At 36.7% G+C, this 21,051-nt stretch overlaps 1 protein-coding gene across 1 annotated transcript; it reads right to left on the bottom strand.

The window, feature by feature from the left end:
* Window positions 1-1,110: 1,110 nt before the first annotated feature.
* Window positions 1,111-1,629, bottom strand: LOC141719180 (uncharacterized). The gene has a single exon (XM_074521563.1). The coding sequence runs from the start codon at window positions 1,627-1,629 to the stop codon at window positions 1,111-1,113; it is 519 nt and encodes a 172-aa protein (XP_074377664.1).
* Between the last annotated feature and the right edge of the window lie 19,422 nt (window positions 1,630-21,051).

The following is a 21,051-nucleotide window of genomic DNA, read 5'->3' as shown; positions in this document are numbered from 1 at the left end:
CAGAAATTTGAAAAGATGAGATAAAAAACTTTACACATGATAAAGTTTTAGGTGTAGAGCATTCTAGGCTCTGGGTATTTGCGTCCCATCCACAGTGGACAGTCAATATGCTCTGCGTGCTACGACAACGTCTATGAGGTAAGGGCCTTCCCAAGTGTCATCAAACTTCCCTACCGTCACGTCCATCATGTTCTGGAATGTTTTCCTCAGCATCATGTCACCAACACGGAAAATCCTTATGTGAACATGTTTGTTGTAGACATTGGCCACTATTTGTTGATAAGCAGTTACTCTAATCTTTGACATTTCTCTCAGCTCATCTACTGTGTCCTTGTCATGTGACAATTCTGCATTGTTCACGTCATTTGTCAAGAGTCCATATCTTGCCGTCGGTATCATGATCTCTGTTGGTGGCATAGCTTCGGTACCATAGACTAGACTATAAGGTGTCTGCCCTGTAGACGTCTTTGGAGTTGTTCTATCTGACCACAACACCCAAGGCAACTCTTCAACCCACTTCCCTTTGCAAGTCGTCAGCCGTCTTTTTAAGTTGTTGATTATAATCTTGTTGTTTGACTCGGCTTGTCCATTGGCTTGAGGGTATCTTGGCGTCGACTTAATCAAACCAATATTCCAATGTTTGTAAAATGCTTCCGTCTTGTCAATGATGAATTGTGATTCATTATCACAAATGATTGCAGATGGTACACCAAACTTGCAGAGAATATTTCTTTTAATGAATGAAATCACTTCCTTTGACGTCACTTGCTTGAATGCCTCCGCCTCAATCCATTTTGAGAAGTAATCAGTCATAGCTAACATAAACACCTTCTGTCCTGGTGCTGGTGGCATTTTTCCCACAATGTCCATTCCCCATTTCATGAAAGGCCAAGACGGAATGGACATGTGAAGCTGCTCATATGGTTGATGTATGATAGGTGCATGTTGTTGACAGGCGGCACATTTTTTCGCATAGTCTAGGGCATCTTGCCTTAGTGTCATCCAATAGTATCCCAAACATAGAATTTTTAAAGACAGATTTTTTCCATTAGTATGATTCCCGCATTCACCTTCATGTGCATCCCTTAACACCATGTCTGCTTCATGCCTTTACAAACATCTTTGCAGTAGCCCTGTGGAAGATTTCTTGAATAACTCCCCATCTATAACCGTGAACCTTGATGCCTTCATCCTGAGAATCCTTGTTTCATTGTTATTGGCTGGTATTGTTCCAAATTGTAAGTATTCCTTGAATATCTTTATCCAGTTGTCTACATTTTCACTGGTGTCGTCATTACGTTGATCAAGAGTCATTGTTTCTGTCCCAAGAGCTAGTCTTTCCATAACAGGCTTCATGATGTGGACTACTGGGATGTTGTTGAGGTCTAAGTTTTTGAACACAGCTCCCAATCCAGCCAATATATCAGCTTGCACATTATTCTCCCTTGGGACCTGTTTTATGCTGAAGTTGTCAAAGTAGTTGGTTAGTCCTTTTATGATGTCGAGGTAAGCCACCATTTTAGGATCTTTGGCTTCATAAGAGCCCTTGACATGATTGAAAACAAGTAACGAATCACAATTGACATCAATGTTTTTTATCTTCATGTCTTTAGCGATTGTGAGTCCCATGATTAATGCCTTATATTCAGCTTCATTGTTCTTGCTTTGAAGTCACAGCATATCGATTGGGCTATCATATCCCCCTGGGTGATTTGGGGACAAGCCCCAATCCCGTTCCATTAACATTAGATGTCCCATCTGTATACAATGTACAGGGCTTCACGTCTACCCTTGAAAAAACTTGCTGAAACTCCTGCTCAGCATCTGTCATTTGGCTTGGACTAAAATCAGCCATGAAATCAGCTAAAGCTTGTGACTTTATCGTAGTTCTCGTGTCATACGTGATGTCATAAGTACTTACTCGTATTACCCATTTCGCCATCCTCCCCATTAAATCAGGTTTACTTAAGACATTCCTCAAAGGGAAGTTCGTCATGACATGTATCTTATGTGACTCAAAGTAATGTCTCAACTTAATGTAAGTCATGGCTAATGCAAGTACTAACTTTTCAAGTGATGTGTACCTTGTTTCTGCGTCTACTAAGCTCTTGCTGACGTAATACACAGGTGACTGGACACCTTCATTTTCTTTAACAAGAACGCCACTTATTGCATGATCAGTTACAGATAAATACACGTACAAGTCCTCTCCTTGAATGGGTTTGGACAGAAGTTGTGGTGTACTCAGATACTTCTTCAAGTTATTTAAGGTAGTCTCATGTTTTTCAGACCACAAGAATCCTTTATTCTTTCTCAACACGTTATAAAAAAGCTTGCACCTGTCATACGAACGTGAAATGACCCTGTTCAAGGCTTGTCACTCGTCCTGTTAGTTTCTGTACTTCTTTGACGTTCGATGGACTTTACAATTCGAAGATCGCCTTAACTTATTCAGGACTTACTTCAATTCCTTTTCTTGTCACCACGTGTCCAAGGAACTTTCCTGATGACACAGAAAAGTTGCATTTGGATGGGTTCAACTTCATGTTGTATGACCTCAGTATATCGAACACTTCTTGAAGATCACATACATGACTTTTTCCGTTAACAGACTTGACGACCATATCGTCAATGTAGACTTCCATTGTCCGTCCTATTTGTTCTTTAAACATTTTGTTGATAAGTCTTTGAAATGTAAATTCAGCGTTTCTCAATCCGAAAGGCATGGCCAAATAACAATATATCTCCATGTCTATTATAAACGCAGTCTTTTCACAGTTGGACGGCTCCATTTGGATTTGATTGAAGCCACTTGACGCGTCCAAAAATGTGAGTAGCTCGTGACCTGCCGTCGAATCCACCATGGTGTCAATATGAGGCAATGGATAAGGGTCTTTAGGACAAGCTATATTCAAATCTATGTAATCAACACAAACTCTCCATTTCCCATTCTTCTTCTGTACGATGATGATATTTGCTAACCATTCGGGGTAATCAACTTCTTTAATTATGCCATCCTTGATGAGCCTTTCCACCTCGTCATTTATTATCTTGTTTCTCTCGGCTGCAAACTTCCTTCATTTTTGTTGGACGGGTGTGTAGTTAAGATCCACGTTTAGCTTGTGTGTAATGACATTTGGATCAATTCCTGTTACATCGTCATATTCCCATATAAAAGCATCCAACCTTGTGGCTAAGAAATTTACCAAATTGGCTTCGATCGTTGGAGATAGGTCTTCACCTATTAATACCTTCTTGTCTCCTATCTTCAAATCCACCTCAGCTAATCGTTCCGGCCCTGTTATTGTAGCTACATGCGTCTCATTTCCATGATGTTGGACGGTTGGTTTCAGACATATCATGTAACAGTCCCGAGCCATATTTTGATCACCTCTTATTTCCTGAGCCCCCCATGGTGTTGGGAATTTTAATACTTGATGATATGTTGATGGCACCGCCTTCAAGTTGTGTATCCTTGGTGTTCCCATGATTATGTTGTAACTCGAATCCACATCAATTATGTAGAATTTTTCCAGGAGATCGACCCCTTGGGCGTATGTTGGCAACGTGATCTCCCCCAACATGCGTTTTATCTCACCACTGAACCCCACTAATGTTGTCGACTTCTTGATCATGTCACTTTCTACTAATCCCATTTGTGTCAATGTACTTAGCATCATGATGTTGGCAGCACTCCAATTGTCCACCAATATTCTTTTGATTAAATAATTTACCACGGGGTAATGAGATGACTAACCCATCTTGTTGTGGTTCTCGTATATTCTTTTTGTCTGATTCGTCAAACATTAAGGATGGCAGATTGTCATTGCCAACCCCCATTTGTGTGACTCGTATGTCTATTTCTCTGGATGCTCTCTTAGCCTGTGAATATGTTGATCCACATATTTCTAATCCTCCTGAGATGAAGTTGATCACCTTGTGATGTGGTGGAGGCGGTGGCTGTCTTAATGGTGTCACGTTGTTTCTTCTCGGAGACACATCCTTCCCAACATAAGATGTCTTCTTTGACGCCATGAATTCTGTGAGATATCCTTTCCTGGTCAGAAATTGTAGCTCTTTTCGCAAGGCCACACAGTCATAAGCTTTGTATAACACCCTCCAAATCCGGGGTATAGATTTTGGGCATTATTAATAACAACTACAAACTAAACCTGCACAAGCAGAATATTAATATGATAATTACCCCTAACTACTGCTACTCAGGATCTTTTAAGGTTAAGAGTTGAAAATAAGAACAACACACTAACTTTATTACAAACCCCAATAAAAACAATCTGTCTCAAGAACTCTCTTTGTTACAAAACTTTATTCTATCTACATTCTCACCACACAGCTTTTATTCAAACCATACAAAACTTTTATTCAACCCAATATTACTACTTATCCTATTACACCTGATCTGGTAACTCAAAGCTCTCTTCGGGGATAGGAAGGAACACTCTTGGTATAAGAGGGTCCCGCTGTATGACTCGCTTCTTGACTACGCGGGTCCTGATGAGTTTCATTCTCCACCTTAACTGTAAAACAATAGGAATAACAATAAAAATAGATGAGCCAAAATTGCTCAACAAGCCTGCAACAATATATATATAGTATAAAGATAGAAGAATAAGTGAAGCAATAAGCTGCTGGTTTGAACAACCATCTGTATCTGTATAGGATAATAATTTGCCAACACTGGCGACTGCCAAATGAACAAGACTGGAAACAAGAACCAACATATGTACTATAACCTGCTGATCAGTCAGGATACAGTGCGAATCTATACCCAACTGCATAGACCCAACCAACATAAGGAGTACTCAGGCAACTATGGCCTATTAATTAAAGGTCTGGGTAAAACCCAGCCCGTATAGTAACCATCCAGTCCAAAGTGTAGCATCCGGAACAATCGGAATGCTTTTGATGTATCCCAATACCAGGATATATCAAGTATATGTAACAAGGGTAAAAGTATAGGAATACGAATAAAGGATTCAATAAATTGGGAGAAATCAAAAATCTAAATGAAATAGAAACAAGATTCAATAATTGTGTAACAGTGTATATGAACAAGAATTATTAAAGATAACTGATATGGGAAAATGAGATATAATTCACTATTCTGAATTTAGAATAGGGGAAAACTTGTCTTGCGCGTACTTAACCTGGTTCCACTCACCGCCTTCTGTCCCTAGCCTGATCGGTCTTGCTGACACTGAACCAATCATAGAAAGATAGTCGTTTAGATACCTTACTATATACGTGTATCTCGAATTGATACTACGCAACCCTATCAATCTACCCATGCGTTTCTATCTGACTCGCATATATACACATATAATTATATAGCACGTAAGGTTCACATAACCACGTAAAGCACATAGCACATAAAGCACATAATTTGTTTTTTTTGGACTTATAAATATTTTTGGAATCGATACTAGACTCATATCTGTATTAACTAGCCCTATCTGATTTTATTGCAATTTTTCGGGATTTATTTGACTCGATTATACCCCTATTAGGGTCTATAAACCATTAACTAACACAAGACCACTCTCTTCTAGAAGAAATTATAACTTACAATTATTTTTATTGGATTCGTTTCATTTTTCTGAGTATAGGGGTCTTCGTTTCGCTCAAATCGGACTAACGGTTTAATTATTATGAATTAAACAAGATTTAATTAATTAATAATTAATTAAAAATAATTAATTATAATTAATGAATCATTAATTATATTTTTAAATAAATAATTAATAATTATTGTATTTTAAAATAATTAATCCCTAATTATTGGGATTAATTACAATCTATTAAATGATTTACAAATTATTATTACTTATTTGATTAGATCGATTATTTATAAATAAACAATCGATACAACTAACTGATACGCTATTTATCGAATAAATACTAATTACTCGAATTATAATCTAACTCAACGATTAACTACTCGTATAAATACGAGATATTAACAATCCTCGCATAATTATCGAATCGCTATTATTATTACTATACATATACGATTAATTAATCAATTAATTAACTGTATTTAATTATTCGATACGAATAATTATTACGATATTCTTCGAATAAATTATCGCTCGAATAATAATTCTAATTATCGAATCACTACTCGTATAAATACGAGTTACTCGTAATATTAACTAATTAATGGATTATTAATCATATTATTTATCCTTATTTATTAATTAATTACCTAATTATTAATTAATTACCTAATTATTAATTAAATAGATAACTAATAAATAATTAGATAAATAATTAAATAATAAATTAAAAAATTAAATTCAAATTTATAAATTAATAAAACAATTTAGAAATTAATTATAATATTTATCAGAATTTAAAACTAATTTTTATTTAATTTTTAGAATTACTAAAACTAATTTCTGATTTTAGAAAAATAAAATAAATATTAAAATTTCAGAAACACAACAACAGGTTTCAGGGTTAGGGTTTTTGGATCAACCCGGGGTCGAAACCAGGTCGCGAAGATCGCCAGAATCCGGCAATTACTCCGACAACGACGAGCATTTTTCCGGCGAATCAACCACGACAAAACTCAGTTTTTCTGGCATGAGTCTTCTGGGGTTTCAATCCACAACGGCCCCCAGAACCTTCTTCCTCCTTCCCTCGTCAAGAACACGGCCGTCCCATCGCCTGAACCACCAACCACAGCGGCGGCGTCGCCGCTTTTCCTCGAGGCTAAATCCTAAACGAAACTCGATGAAACCGGTGCGGTTCGATCAGAAATCTAACGATCTATTCAACCCAACCAATAAAATCAACAAACAACAACTAGGAATCAAAACCCGAATTTGAAAAATAATCCGAAAAAATGAAATTAAAATCAAGTAATCAAATACTAAAGATAATGGCATAATCAGAAACTACGATTCCTGGGCTTCAATTTGACTACTTACATGAGCGATTTGGATGCCGGAATCACCTTCAAATCTTCGATTGAATTTCTGCCCTGTTCTTCACCAACAAACCCTAGTTCTTGATTTTCTAAATTTTCTGATTTTTTTATTATTAATTAGCTAATTAATTAACAGTAAATCAACTATTTATATTCATGAAAATAATACCCCTAAATAAAATTAAGGGGCTAATTACACTCCTAATAAAAATATTTGGCCCCAATTTTTATAATTTTTGGGTATTAATAATGAATTTTTTAAATATCCAATAAATACAAAATTAATGCTAAAAATTCCCTAAAATTGTGAATATTACAGAATTGCAAAGAAAAATGATTTATGATAATTTTATGATCATATAAAAATAAAAATGTGATTTTTGTAGGGTTTTTGGTACCCGAAGGGGTCCGGAAAAGTCGTTTTTCACGAAAAAGGTAAATTTGTAAAACGTCTAGGGGTTTAGAATAGCGATATGGTATAGGGCATTTTTGGCAAAATAGGGCCAATGATTTTGTTTGAATTACGGGATTTTAAAACATGGTTTTGAGCTGTACGGGTTTTGATATAAAATATATAACTTACGATAAAACATTCAATAAATATCCAAAACACGTTTGGATCAAAACAAACAACACGTAACATATAGCAGTTAGGGTTTAATGACTCAACACAGCTAATCACATAATTTATCTTTATTATAATATAATACAAGCGTAATTTCTCGATCGTTAAATTCTCCCCCCTTAACAGGATTCTGTCCTCAGAATCACACTATGCAAATAACTGAGGATATTTTTCTAACATTTCACTCTCGAGCTCCCAGGTTGATTCTTCAACCATTGGGTTTCTCCACAAAACTCTCACTAATGGCACAGACTTATTTCTTAATACCCTCTCTTGCCGATCTAGAATTCTTATCGGCTGTTCTACATACGACAAATCTGCCTGAAATTCTATTGGCTCATATTCTATTACATGCCTTGTATCAGGGTTGTACTTCTTAAGCATGGATACATGAAATACGTTGTGAATATGCTGCATATGGGGTGGTAAAGCTAACTCGTGCGCAACCTTCCCAATTTTCTTCAAAATTTCAAATGGTCCAACATAGCGAGGTTTCAATTTGCCTTTGTTGCCAGACCTGGTTAATCCCTTCCATGGTGATACCTTTACCAATACATGCTCTCCTTCCTGGTAGTCCATATCCTTTCTGGATAGATCTGCATATTTACGCTGTCGATTCTGCGCTGCTTCAAGTCGCTTTCGTATAAGTTCTACTTTTTCCTTGGTCTGCTGAATCAGTTCTGGACCTAGAATCTTGCGTTCTCCAACTTCATCCCAATAGGTAGGTGATCTGCATTTTCTCCCATATAAGGCTTCGTAAGGTGGCATCCCAATACTCGCTTGATAGCTGTTATTGTAAGAAAATTCCACTAGCGGTAAGTATTCATCCCAATTGCCTTCAAAGTCTATTGCGCATACACGTAGCATATCTTCAATTGTTTGAATTGTCCTTTCACTTTGCCCGTCCGTTTGTGGATGATAAGCAGTACTCATGTTCAACTTCGTTCCTAGACATTCTTGGAATTGTCTTCAAAATCTCGAATTGAAACGGGGATCTCGATCTGATACAATCGATACGGGTACTCCATGACTCATTACGATTTCCTTGAGATATAAGTGCACTAACTTGTCCAGTGAAAATCTTTCGTTGATCGGAAGAAAATGTGCTGATTTCGTCAATCGATCAATGATAACCCAAATTGTATCATGATTTGCTTTCGTCCTTGGAAGTCCCACTACAAAATCCATAGCTAAGTGTTCCCATTTCCATTCTGGAATATCTAGTGGTTGTAGTAGTCCGCTCGAGCGTTGATGTTCAGCTTTCACTCTTTGGCACGTATAACACTTGCTGACCCATTCCGCTATCTCTTTCTTCATATTCGGCCACCAAAAGTTTTCCTTCAGGTCTCTGTACATCTTTGTGCTTTCGGGATGAATCGAATATCTTGAACTATGAGCATCTTGTAAAATTTCCGCTTTTAATTCCGGTACGTTAGGTATCCAGATCCTTGAAGCAACACGAAAAATTCCTTTAGCATCTTTCTGACTGGTAATCTCTTCTCCTGTCAAATTGTCGATATCCTAGTTCATTACTTCTTCCTGACACTTTCTTATTTTCTCCAATATTTCTGGCTGAAAAGTCATAGCGTAAATCATTTCGGTAAAACTTTCTGGTACACGAACTTCAATCTCCAATTTATCGAATTCCTTAATTAAATCCTCTGAAGATGTTAACAGGTTCAATCGTTCCTTTCAACTTAACGCATCAGCTACTACATTGGCCTTGCCTGGATGATAATTGATTGAAACGTCGTAATCCTTGATTAATTCTAGCCAACGTTGTTGTCGCATATTAAGCTCCTTCTGGGTGAAAATGTACTTCAAACTTTTATGGTCCGTATAAATCTCACATCTTTTGCCGTATAAATAGTGTCTCCAAAGCTTCAATGCGAACACAATTACTGCTAGCTCGAGATCGTGCGTCGGATATTTCTGTTCATGTGGCTTTAACTGTCTGGAAGCATATGCGATCACGTTGCCATGTTGCATCAAAACACATCCGAGTCCTCGATACGAAGTGTCGCTGTATATGACAAAGTCTTCTTGATCATCAGGTAACACAAGCACAGGTGCGGTTACTAGTCGATTCTTCAATTATTGGAAACTAGCTTCACATTTCTCGTTCCATTCGAACTTTTCTTTCTTTCGTGTCAACTTCGTCAATGGTGTGGCTATCTTTGCAAAATCTTTAACGAATCTTCTGTAATAACCAGCTAATCCCAAGAAACTTCTGACTTCAGTTGGCGTCTTTGGTCTTTCCCAATTTAAAATAGCTTCAATCTTTGCGGGATCCACTTGAATTCCTTCAATACTAATGATGTGTCCTAAAAACTGCACTTCCTTCAACCAAAATTCACATTTTGAAAATTTCGCATAAAGCTGCTCCTTTCGTAATATCTCATGTGTCGTTCTTAAGTGCGCTGCATGTTCTTCTTCCGTCTTCGAATAAATCAATATGTCATCAATAAATATAATGATAAACTTATCCAAGTACTTCTTGAATACTCGATTCATCAAATCCATAAATGTTGAAGGTGCATTCGTCAGTCCAAAAGCCATCACGAGAAATTTATAATGTCCGTATCTCGTTCGGAACACAGTCTTTGGAATATCTTCTGCCTTGATCTTTAACTGATGATAACCTGATCGTAAGTCGATTTTCGAAAACCATGCTACTCCTTTCAGTTGATCAAATAAGTCATCAATGTGAGGTAAATGATATTTATTCTTGATAGTTAACTTGTTTAACTCACGATAATCAATACACAGTGGCATGCTACCGTCCTTCTTTTTCATGAACAATACTGGTGCGCCCCATGGGGATACACTTGGCCTTATAATTCCTTTGTCGAGAAGTTCTTGCAACTGCCTTGTTAATTCCTTCATTTCAACAGGTGCCATTCGATATGGAGCTTTTGAAATTGGTTCGGTCCCTGGCGCCAAATCAATAGTGAACTCGATTTCTCGATCCGGTGGAAGTCCTGGAAGTTCATCTAGAAAGACATCGGGAAACTCACAAACTACAGGAATATCTTCAATCTTTGGACTTCCTTTGTTGGTATCCAATACGTAGGCTAAATAGGCTTGACATCCTTGGTGTAACAATCGTCTCGTCTGCATCATTGTTAAGAATTTCTGCTTTTGCTTTTCACCTTTAAATGTTACCATTTTATTTTCTTCAGTTTGCAATTTCACTTTCTTATTTGCGCAATCAATCTGAGCATTATTACTAGCTAGCCAATCCATTCCTAAAATAACATCAAACTCTCCTAACTTGAAACGTATCAAATCAACTGAGAAATGACATCTCCCTATCTCAATATCACAACCTGAGCATACTTGATCTACCATAACCTGATCATCATTTGCTAATTTTATGACTAACACTTCATCTAACCACTGATTCTCACAGTCTATCTTAGATATAAAATCTTCAGAAATAAAAGATCTAGTAGCTCCTGAATCAATCAATACTAGAGCATTTACGGAATTCATAGGGAGCGTACCTGCAATCACATTCAGACTCTGTACTGCTTCCTTCATTGACATGTTGAAAGTCCTTGCCCTGGGCTGATTTTGTGGTTGTAGTGGAGGTGGAGGTAATGCTAAAACCCTTGGAATACTAGCGGCCATTGCAACTCCTCTGCAGTCCTTGGAAATATGTCCTTTTCTTCCATACTAGAAACAAGTGACCTCTGCTCTTCCCATCGGACATTCTCTAGAGTAGTGTTCCCTTTGCTTGCACTTGAAACACGTGACATTTGTCTTGTTGCAAATCCCTGTATGCTTTTTACCACATATTCTGCAATCAGGTATAGGCGGTCGGATAAGTCTTTGCTGAGTTGCGGCGGGAAGTCGATTACCCATCCTCTGGTTGTTTTGTTCTGGTCTCCTGGCATTTATTTTTCCCCGGGCTTGAAATCCCGGCCTTCTGTTGAAACGGTTCTGAGAATTTCCTGGTCCCTTCTCTTTCTGAGCTGCTTCACTCTCACCTTCAATGATCATGGCCTTCTGAACAATAGCCGTATAAGTTGTCAGCTCAAATACAGCTACTCTGCTACGAATCCATGGCTTCAGTCCCTACTGGAATCTCTTGGCCCGCTTTTCATCCGTATCCACTTGCTCAGGAATAAATCTGGCCAATTCAGTGAATTTGGTCTCATAATTCGCGATCGATAAGTTGTCTTGTTTCAGCTCCAGGAACTTGATCTCCATCTGATTCTTCATGAAGCGAGGAAAATATTTTTCCAGGAAAAGATCAGTGAATCTATCCCAGGTTACCACACCTTCCCCTTCCAAAGCTTTCTTCGATTCCCACCAGTAATTGGCTTCGCCTTTCAGAAAGTAGTTTGCAAAATCCGTCTTCTGTTCTTCTTCAACTTTCACCAACGCAAAAGCTTTTTCTATCTCTTTCACCAAGCTCTCACCTTTGTAGGATCCGTGGAACCAGTAAATTCTGGAGGCTTTACCGATTGAAATTGCTTGAAAGTGACTATAGGTGCTGCTGGTGGTACTTGATATCCTGGATGAGGGGGTTGTTGTAGCATTTGTTGTTGAAACTGTTGCTGTTGTTGCTGTATTTGTTGTTGCATCATCAGCATCTGCTGTTGCATGAGATGAAACATCTGATCCATCTGGTTATTATCATTTTGGCCCTCGGTATTTCCGTTAGACGGGTTAGGTCGTGCTTTTCTTTTAGGTGCCATCTTTCTGATAATAAAACAAAGGGGTTCTCTCAATAACAATATACTAAACAGGTGTTGTGGAATGGAAACAGTCTTTATAATATTAAAACAACATTAAAATAGTTGATATGGGGAAAGAAAACTATTTATTAAATATCGAAATAAATAAAACAGTGCGATGTGTAAATAAATCTCTTTTTTTTAAAAAAAATAATTTTAAGAATTTTGAAAACATAAAAGGTACAATATGATTGTAAATAAAACAACATCTTTAAAATATGTAATGGTAAAACAATGAAATAAATGTAAATGCTTAAATGACTGAAAAATAAAGAAAACGTGAAAAGGTTCATCTTATATATATATATAGGTAGGAAACCAACTGCAGGTGTCAATGCTTGATACAAAAGTCTGTGATATGTCAGTCATACTTCTACTGCTATCAGTCAAAACTAGTAGCTACACTCATACAAACTAGTATTACAATACTATGCTGCCTCTATCTACAAAAATATACAAGATACAACACTCCTCCGTCTGCTAGTATCAGAATCCTGGTGGCACATGGCTCAGCTCCTCCTGCAAAGCCTCTAACACTGCCTCTGTAGGTCCCATCGCCCTGCAATGTGCTACCTCTGCACTAATATCCTGCTGACTAAGATCAGTAAGCTGCTGAGAACTAACTCTGTGAATCTGGCGTAGCCTCTCTCTCAATATGTAGTCTGGTCGTAGTGCTCGGACTGGACCGTCCTCCTGGGTCTCAAACAATCCAAGGATCTCTCTGCACTGGTTCTGCCATCGAACCTTCTCCTCTATCTCTACCTGAAAACGCTAATATGTAACTGTATGATGCTCACGAAGATCCGTGCGGGAACCTCAAGAAGGTAATGGCTCATCTACTACTACCTCGTCCATGAACTTCGGCTGTGGAAACTGATATACCCCGGGAATAGGGGCATAGATAGCTAGCGGGGCAGGAAATAAGACAGGCTGCTCCATAGGTGCATATAGTGGTGGCTCTGCCTCAGGCTCCATCGGTGGAATCTATGGAATCTCGACTGGCGGCATAGGAATCTGGGGCTCTAGATCCTCCCACTGTGGAAGATCAATCATGTCAGGAATATCGAACATCGGGAACTCTAGTGGTGGAAAATATGATATCTCTGGCTCAAAATATGGAAAATAATCATCAAAATCTGGTACCTTTGGTGGAGGAGGTATCTCCGGTGCTGGTCCAGGTGGCAATGGTGGAGATGGTGGCAATGGAGGAAAAATCTGCTCTGACACCGGAGCCACTACTGGTGCAACCACTGGATCTGTCTCGGTCCGCTCCGTAGACAATGATAAAGAAGCCATATAATATACATAACAATAATAACACAAAAACAATCAAATCACAATCCTAAAACTCATAACTTCTAATCTCATAAACAGACAATTCTAACACTCTTACTTCTATCCTATCTGATCTTCCTATCTTATCTTAATCCTAACGTTCTTGTTTTCAAGGGTCAAAACCTAAGCTCTGATGCCAACTATAACACCTTCCAAATCCGGGGTATAGATTTGGGGCATTATTAATAACAACTACAAACTAAACCTGCACAAGCGGAATATAAATATGATAATTACCCCGAACTACTGCTACTCAGGATCTTTTAAGGTTAAGAGTTGAAAACAAGAACAACACGCTAACTTTATTACAAACCCAAATAAAAACAATTTATCTCAAGAACTCTCCTTGTTACAAAACTTTATTCTATCTACATTCTCACCACACGGCTTTTATTCAAACCATACAAAACTTTTATTCAACCCAACATTACTACTTATCCTGTTACACATGATCTGGTAACTCAAAGCTCTCTTCGGGCATAGGAAGGAAAACTCTTGGTATAAGAGGGTCCCGCTGCTTGACTCGCTTCTTGACTACGCGGGTTCTGATGGGTTTCATTCTCTACCTTAACTGTAAAACAATAGGAATAACAATAAAAAGGGATGAGCCAAAATTGCTCAACAAGCCTGCAATAATATATATATATATATATATATATATAGTATAAAGAGAGAAGAATAAGTGAACCAATAAGTTGCTGGTTTGAACAACCCTCTGTATCTGTATAGGATAATAATTTTCCAACACTGGCGAGTGCCAAATGAACAAGACTGGAAACAAGAACCAACATATGCACTATAACCTGCTAATCAGTCAGGATACAGAGCGGATCTATACCCAACTGCAAAGACCCAACCAACATAAGGAGTACTCAGACAACTATGGCCTATTAATTAAAGGTTTGGGTAAAACCCAACCCGTATAGTAACCATCCAGTCCAAAGCGTAGCATCCAGGACAATCGGAATGCTTTTGATGTATCCCAATACCATGATATATCAAAGTTTATATAACAAGGGTAAAAGTATACGAATACGAATAAAGGATTCAATAAATTGGGAGAAATCAAAAATCGAAATGAAATAGAAACAAGATTCAATAATTGTGTAACGGTGTATATGAACAAGAATTATCAAAGATAACTGATATGGGAAAATGAGATATAATTCACTATTCTGAATTTAGAATAGGGGAAAACTTGCCTTGCGCGTACTTAACCTTGTTCAACTCACCGCCTTTTGTCCCTAGCCTGATCGGCCTTGCTGACACTGAACCAATCATAGAAAGATAGTCGTTTAGATAACTTACTATATACGTGTATCTCGGATTGATACTACGCAACCCTATCAATCTACCCATGCGTTTCTAGCTGACTCGCATATATACACATATAATTATATAACATGTAAGGTTCACATAACCACGTAAAGCACATAGCAAATAAAGCGCATAATTGATTTTTTTGGACTTATAAACATTTTTGGAATCGATACTAGACTCATTTATGTATTAACTAGCCCTATCAGATTTTATTGCAATTTTTCAAGATTTAATTGACTCGATTGTACACCTATTAGGGTCTATAAACCATTAACTAACATAAGACCACTCTCTTCTGGAAGAAATTATAACTTACAATTATTTTTATAGGATTCGTTTCATTTTTCTTAGTCTAGGGGTCTTCGTTTCGCTCAAATCGGACTAACGGTTTAATTATTATGAATTAAACAAGATTTAATGAATTATTAATTAATTATAAATAATTAATTATAAATAAAGAATCCTTAATTATATTTTTAAATAATTAATCAATAATTATTGTATTTTAAAATAATTAATCCCTAATTATTAGGATTAATTACAATTTATTAAATGATTTACAAATTATTATTACATATTTGATTAGATCGATTATTTATAAATAAACAATCGATACAACTAACTGATACGCTATTTATCGAATAAATACTAATTACTCGAATTATAATCTAACTCAACGATTAACTACTCGTATAAATACGAGATATTCGCGATCCTCGCCTAATTATTGAATCGCTATTATTATTACTATACCTATACGATTAATTAATCAATTAATTAACTATATTTAATTATTCGATACGAATAATTATTACGATATTCTTCGAATAAATTATCGCTCGAATAATAATTCTAATTATCAAATCACTACTCGTATAAATACGAGTTACTCGTAATATTAACTAATTATCGAATTATTAATCATATTATTTAATCCTTATTTATTAATTAATTACCTAATTATTAATTAATTACCTAATTAGTAATTAATTAGATAACTAATAAATAATTAGATAAATAATTAAATAATTAATTAAATAATTAAATTCGAATTTATAAATTAATAAAACAATTTAGAAATTAATTATAATATTTTTCAGAATTTAAAACTGATTTTTATTTAATTTTTAGAATTACTAAAACTAATTTCTGATTTTAGAAAAATAAAATAAACATTAAAATTTCAGAAACACAATAACAGGTTTCAGGGTTAGGGTTTTTGTATCAACCCCGAGTCGAAACCGGGTTGGAAACCGGGTCGAACCCGGGTCACGAAGAACGCCCAGAATCCGGCAATTACTCCGACGACGGCGGGGATTTTTCCGGCGAATCAACCACGAGAAAACTCAGTTTTTCAGGCATGATTCTTCTGGGTTTTCAATCCACAACGCCCCCCAGAACCTTCCTCCTCCTTCCCTCATCAAGAACACGGCCGTCCCGTCGCCTGAACCACCAACCACAGCAACGGCGTCACCGCTTTCCGGCGAGGCTAAATCCTAAACGAAACTCGATGAAACAGGTGTGGTTCGATCAGAAATCTAACGATCTATTCAACCCAACCAACAAAATCAACAAACAACAACTAGGAATCAAAACCCGAATTTGAGAAATAATCCGAAAAAATGAAATTAAAATCAAGTAATCAAATACTAAAAATAATGGCATAATCAGAAACTACGATTCCTGGGCTTCAATTTGCCTACTTACATGAGCGATTTGGATGCCGGAATCACCTTCAAATCTTCGATTGAATTTCTGCCCTGTTCTTCACCAACAAACCCTAGTTCTTGATTTTCTGAATTTTCTGATTTTTTATTATTAATTAGCTAATTAATTAACAGTAAATCAACTATTTATATTCATGAAAATAATACCCCTAAATAAAATTAAGGGGCTAATTACACTCCTAATAAAAATATTTGGCCCCAATTTTTATAATTTTTGGGTATTAATAATGAATTTTTTAAATATCCAATAAATACAAAATTAATGCTAAAAATTCCCAAAAATTGTGAATATTACAAAAATGCAAAGAAAAATGATGTATGATAATTTTATTAATGCTAAAAATTCACAGCTAATCACATAATAATACACATAATTTATCTTTATTATAATATAATACAAGCGTAATTTCTAGGTCGTTACACTTTGTGTCTGTAATCTCCATGATAGTCGCACCATAGTTTGGGATCCGGGTTGGCTTTAGGTTTATTGCTCTTCACCGGCCACTTCACTATTCCTCCCAACTTAGTAAACTCCTTCACCATAGCTGAAGGCATTATCGTGAAGCCATAGCTGTCATAAGTTGGCGGCAGATTGGGATCTTTCCTCCAGTCACTACGCTCCTCTCTCTTCCATTCATTAAACTCTCGTGTCGAGTTGATGTGTACTTCATCTCTGTTAGGTCTAGTATAGGGCTTGTACTCCCTGGACCTTGGTGTTGTAATTTTTCTCGACGGCTTGTAGTACTTCTCGTCCTCCTCCATTCTGTCTTCCTCCAATCTTAATTGTGCCATGGCTTTGGCTTGCACATCATCCATTGTTCGACATGGGTACTTTGTCAATTCTTCATAAATTGGAGATTCTCGTTCTAATCCCCGCCTGAATGCTTCGATAGCTGTAGGGATGTCACAGTTGGTAATGGTCACCTTCTCCCTGTTGAATCTCATCAAGTAATCACGCAAAGGCTCCTGACTTCGTTGGACAATCTTGTACAAATCACTAGTTGTCTTCTCGAACACCCGACTGCTAGCAAACTATAAGTTGAATGCATCTATCAGATCAGCGAACGTCTTGATGCTTCCTTGTGGAAGGTTCATGAACTATTGCAAAGTTGGTCCTGATAGTGTAGAACCTAAACCCTTACACATACAGGCCTCTTTTAAGTCATGTGAACATTCGTTGTTTGTATTGTGCAATGTGCTTCAGGGGATCACTAGTTCCATCATACGGTCTCATTTGTGGTACCGTGAAACGTTTTGGTATTTCTACCAAGGCGATGTTATCATGAAAAGAGAAATCAGCGTAGCTTGTTGGGGTTGCCTTTTCCAACGGTTTTGGGATGCCAGGTATCCTTTCAATCAAATCCCTCATTTATTGTAGCTCCTTTTTAAATTCTTCTGTGACTTGATTCTTTGATCTTGTACTCTTGTGACGCGATCTTCTCCTGTCAGTCTCTCCTTATCGATCATCACGATCATCATATTATTGCTCGTCACGCCTTCTTTCCATGTCATCTTCGTTATGTGGTACATCCTCCATGTCTTCTACGTCAATAACATCATCTGTTCCATTCATTGGCCCTCCATTTTGGTTGTGATCTTCTGCTTCATCCATGTCCAAACGTCTAACTATGCTTGGAATGGTTTTCTTCGTCGTAGTTTTGGTTCTCGATTTAGCCGTAGTGAGTTCTTTCTTCAATGCTTCATTTTCCGCGCGCATCTTCTCCATTTCATCTTGCAACTGTTTCAATGTCGCAGCCATCTCTCTGCTATTCTCAGCTTCTCCTTCCTGGTTCGTGACTTGTTCTCCGTCGTTTTCCATTGTAATGTGTTAATCAAATTCTTAGCAAGTTTCCCATAGGCGGCGCCAATTGTTTTTACCGAATCAAGTGGGTTAAATGCTAAGTTGGATTAGTGTATTATACTATGAATGTTAATGTATTCTTCAGGGAAATAAATGTAAACAACACCGAGAATTATTGACGCGAAAAACTTGAGAACGAGAAAAAACCGCGGGTGGGAATGAGTACCCAACCAAAGTAAAGATTCACTAGAATGATGATCAAGGTTACATGAACTTGAATTAAGAGTATTCGAACAAGATTTACATGAACGACTAAGATCGGCCTTATCATTGGTCTTGTGGGCTTAGATGGTTTTGTGATGTTGAATTTACAGTAGTTGTTCTTCTTCTTCTTGAGGCTGGTGTGTTTGTTTTTGGTAGAATGGATCGTGTATTGATCTTGCTGTCTTTCTCCCCTCTTATCCTCCAAGTTTCCTCCTTTTTCTCCAATCCTCCAGCTTTTTCTCTATTTGAAATTGTGGCTATTACCGATACAGATGATTACCTATTCACCCTCCACATAAATCGGGATTTGCTGGACTAAGTCATACTCTCAGTCGTCTGCTGCTTTTGTCGATGTTGTTCATGACAACTTCCTAAAGTTCCCGTCCTGACATCTCGTCATGCTCTTTCTGTGAAGCTTTCCTGTCATGTCGTGAAATTTCACACATAACAGATATCAATACGAACTTTGATGCTCATAACATCCCATTCTGAAGTAAACATCAATCATCTATATTAATACCACTTTCGATATTTAACAACAACCTAAGTATCAACATCAATCAGAAACTGAATTAAAAATATATCTCACATTTTATCCAAAACAGAAATACTTGGTAAATCATTTATGGTATGATTATCAAAACAATTTAGAAACAAGACATCCTTTGATAAAACTTTATTACAGATGATAAAGTCTCTTTGATTATCTAATAAAATCTATATTGGTGTAGTTATTAACCTCTTCTTTATTTCACCTCCCTTCTTCCTTTCCTTCCTTCCTTCTCTTTGCTTTATCTTAAATCTTTAGATCTTGAAAACATTCTTCTCACTTGTCTATACAAATAACTTTTTATTTCTCTTGTACATTATAAAGGGCATATTCATCCAACTAAAGCCACACACACTTGCAGAAATTTCCGAATTCTACTGGTGTCCTTACTTTCTCCAAATTCCTCAATACTTTAATTTCAGATTTGAAAGTCACATCAAAATTTTACTTAATCTAATTGGAATCAATTTCCATCTAACTGACCATTAATTGGTAAAATTAACTAATTAATTCACTTAATTGATCAATTGCACCAAGTGATGACTAGCTAAATGAAATCAAAGACCGATTATTTATAGTCAGATTAGCGATAACAACCTCTTTCAAGAACCGAGATCATTATTATTTAGAGTATCAACAGGAGTATCAATAACACCTGGAAGTATAATTTCTATCTTTAAGAGTATGATATTTTCCGAAAATTTGGGCAGCATCACCTTTGTGTTATTGACTACCAGTCGAACTCAAGCCGACACCAAAAATCAATCAAACAACCCACAATCAATCCACTAGTGTACCAACCAAATGGCACTTTCTAAACTCACCATTTCACCACCACATATAATACTAGCCAGTATAACCCATGTTTTTAATTCAACTTAAGATTATAGCGATCAATTCTTATTATACCATACCTTTTCTCATATCTTCTGATTATAACAGAATACCAATACCGAGTACAATTATAAATTATTCTAGAATTCTTCTAGTTCATGTTTCAATTCAAGCTCTCTAATTAACAATTTATCCATCCTTGAAAATGTACACTTATTTTTATTAGTTAACTTGTTCAACTTCTGATAACCAGCACGTGGTCTTAACCAACACTATTATAATCTTGTGAAAGAATTCATTTGATTTTAAAGCATCACTTCTTAAAATTGTTGCAGTCAAACCACCATACCTTCATCTCCCCTTATGTCTTTCCATACAGAACCTTCTTTGCTGACCCAGTTATAAGTATCAAATTTACCATAACTCACTTACTTGAGTGGGAAAGCCTAACCATTCCTTTATGAACACACTCAATGTTTATTCGTAACTAGAATTTCTTTAATTTGAATCTTCATGACAAATATCTCCCACGTGATTGAGGTATGCTTCATCTTCACAACATATTAATCGATTATCTGGTTATTATTAAGAATTTCTTCATTCGCTTCCGTTGTCCAGTCAATCATTTGCCTTATCCGTTATACGCAACTTTAATTTCTTATTCCTCTAGATAATTTACTTCATACTGTTCGCTAACTACTCCAATTCATGCCAAAATCTCATACTTGTAGTGTATCATGTATACATATTTCCGCTTCTGATTTGATGTCCTCGCAACAACCACGTTATTGGTATAATGGTTCTTCTCTGCACGTAAATGTTCACCATTTATTGGCTTGAAATTATCCACATAACTCCATCTGCTATACGGGTTCGTTTCACTTCCTTTTAAAATATT

This window comes from Apium graveolens, chromosome 4, assembly GCF_009905375.1.
Source record: "Apium graveolens cultivar Ventura chromosome 4, ASM990537v1, whole genome shotgun sequence".
In the NCBI taxonomy this organism is placed as follows: Eukaryota; Viridiplantae; Streptophyta; class Magnoliopsida; order Apiales; family Apiaceae; genus Apium; species Apium graveolens.
This window is presented reverse-complemented; position numbering and strand designations above follow the sequence as displayed.

Excerpts from the sequence above, each read along its gene's own strand:
- LOC141719180 (XM_074521563.1), bottom strand. The coding sequence starts at position 1,629 with ATGGGACTCACAATCGCTAAAGACATGAAGATAAAAAACATTGATGTC.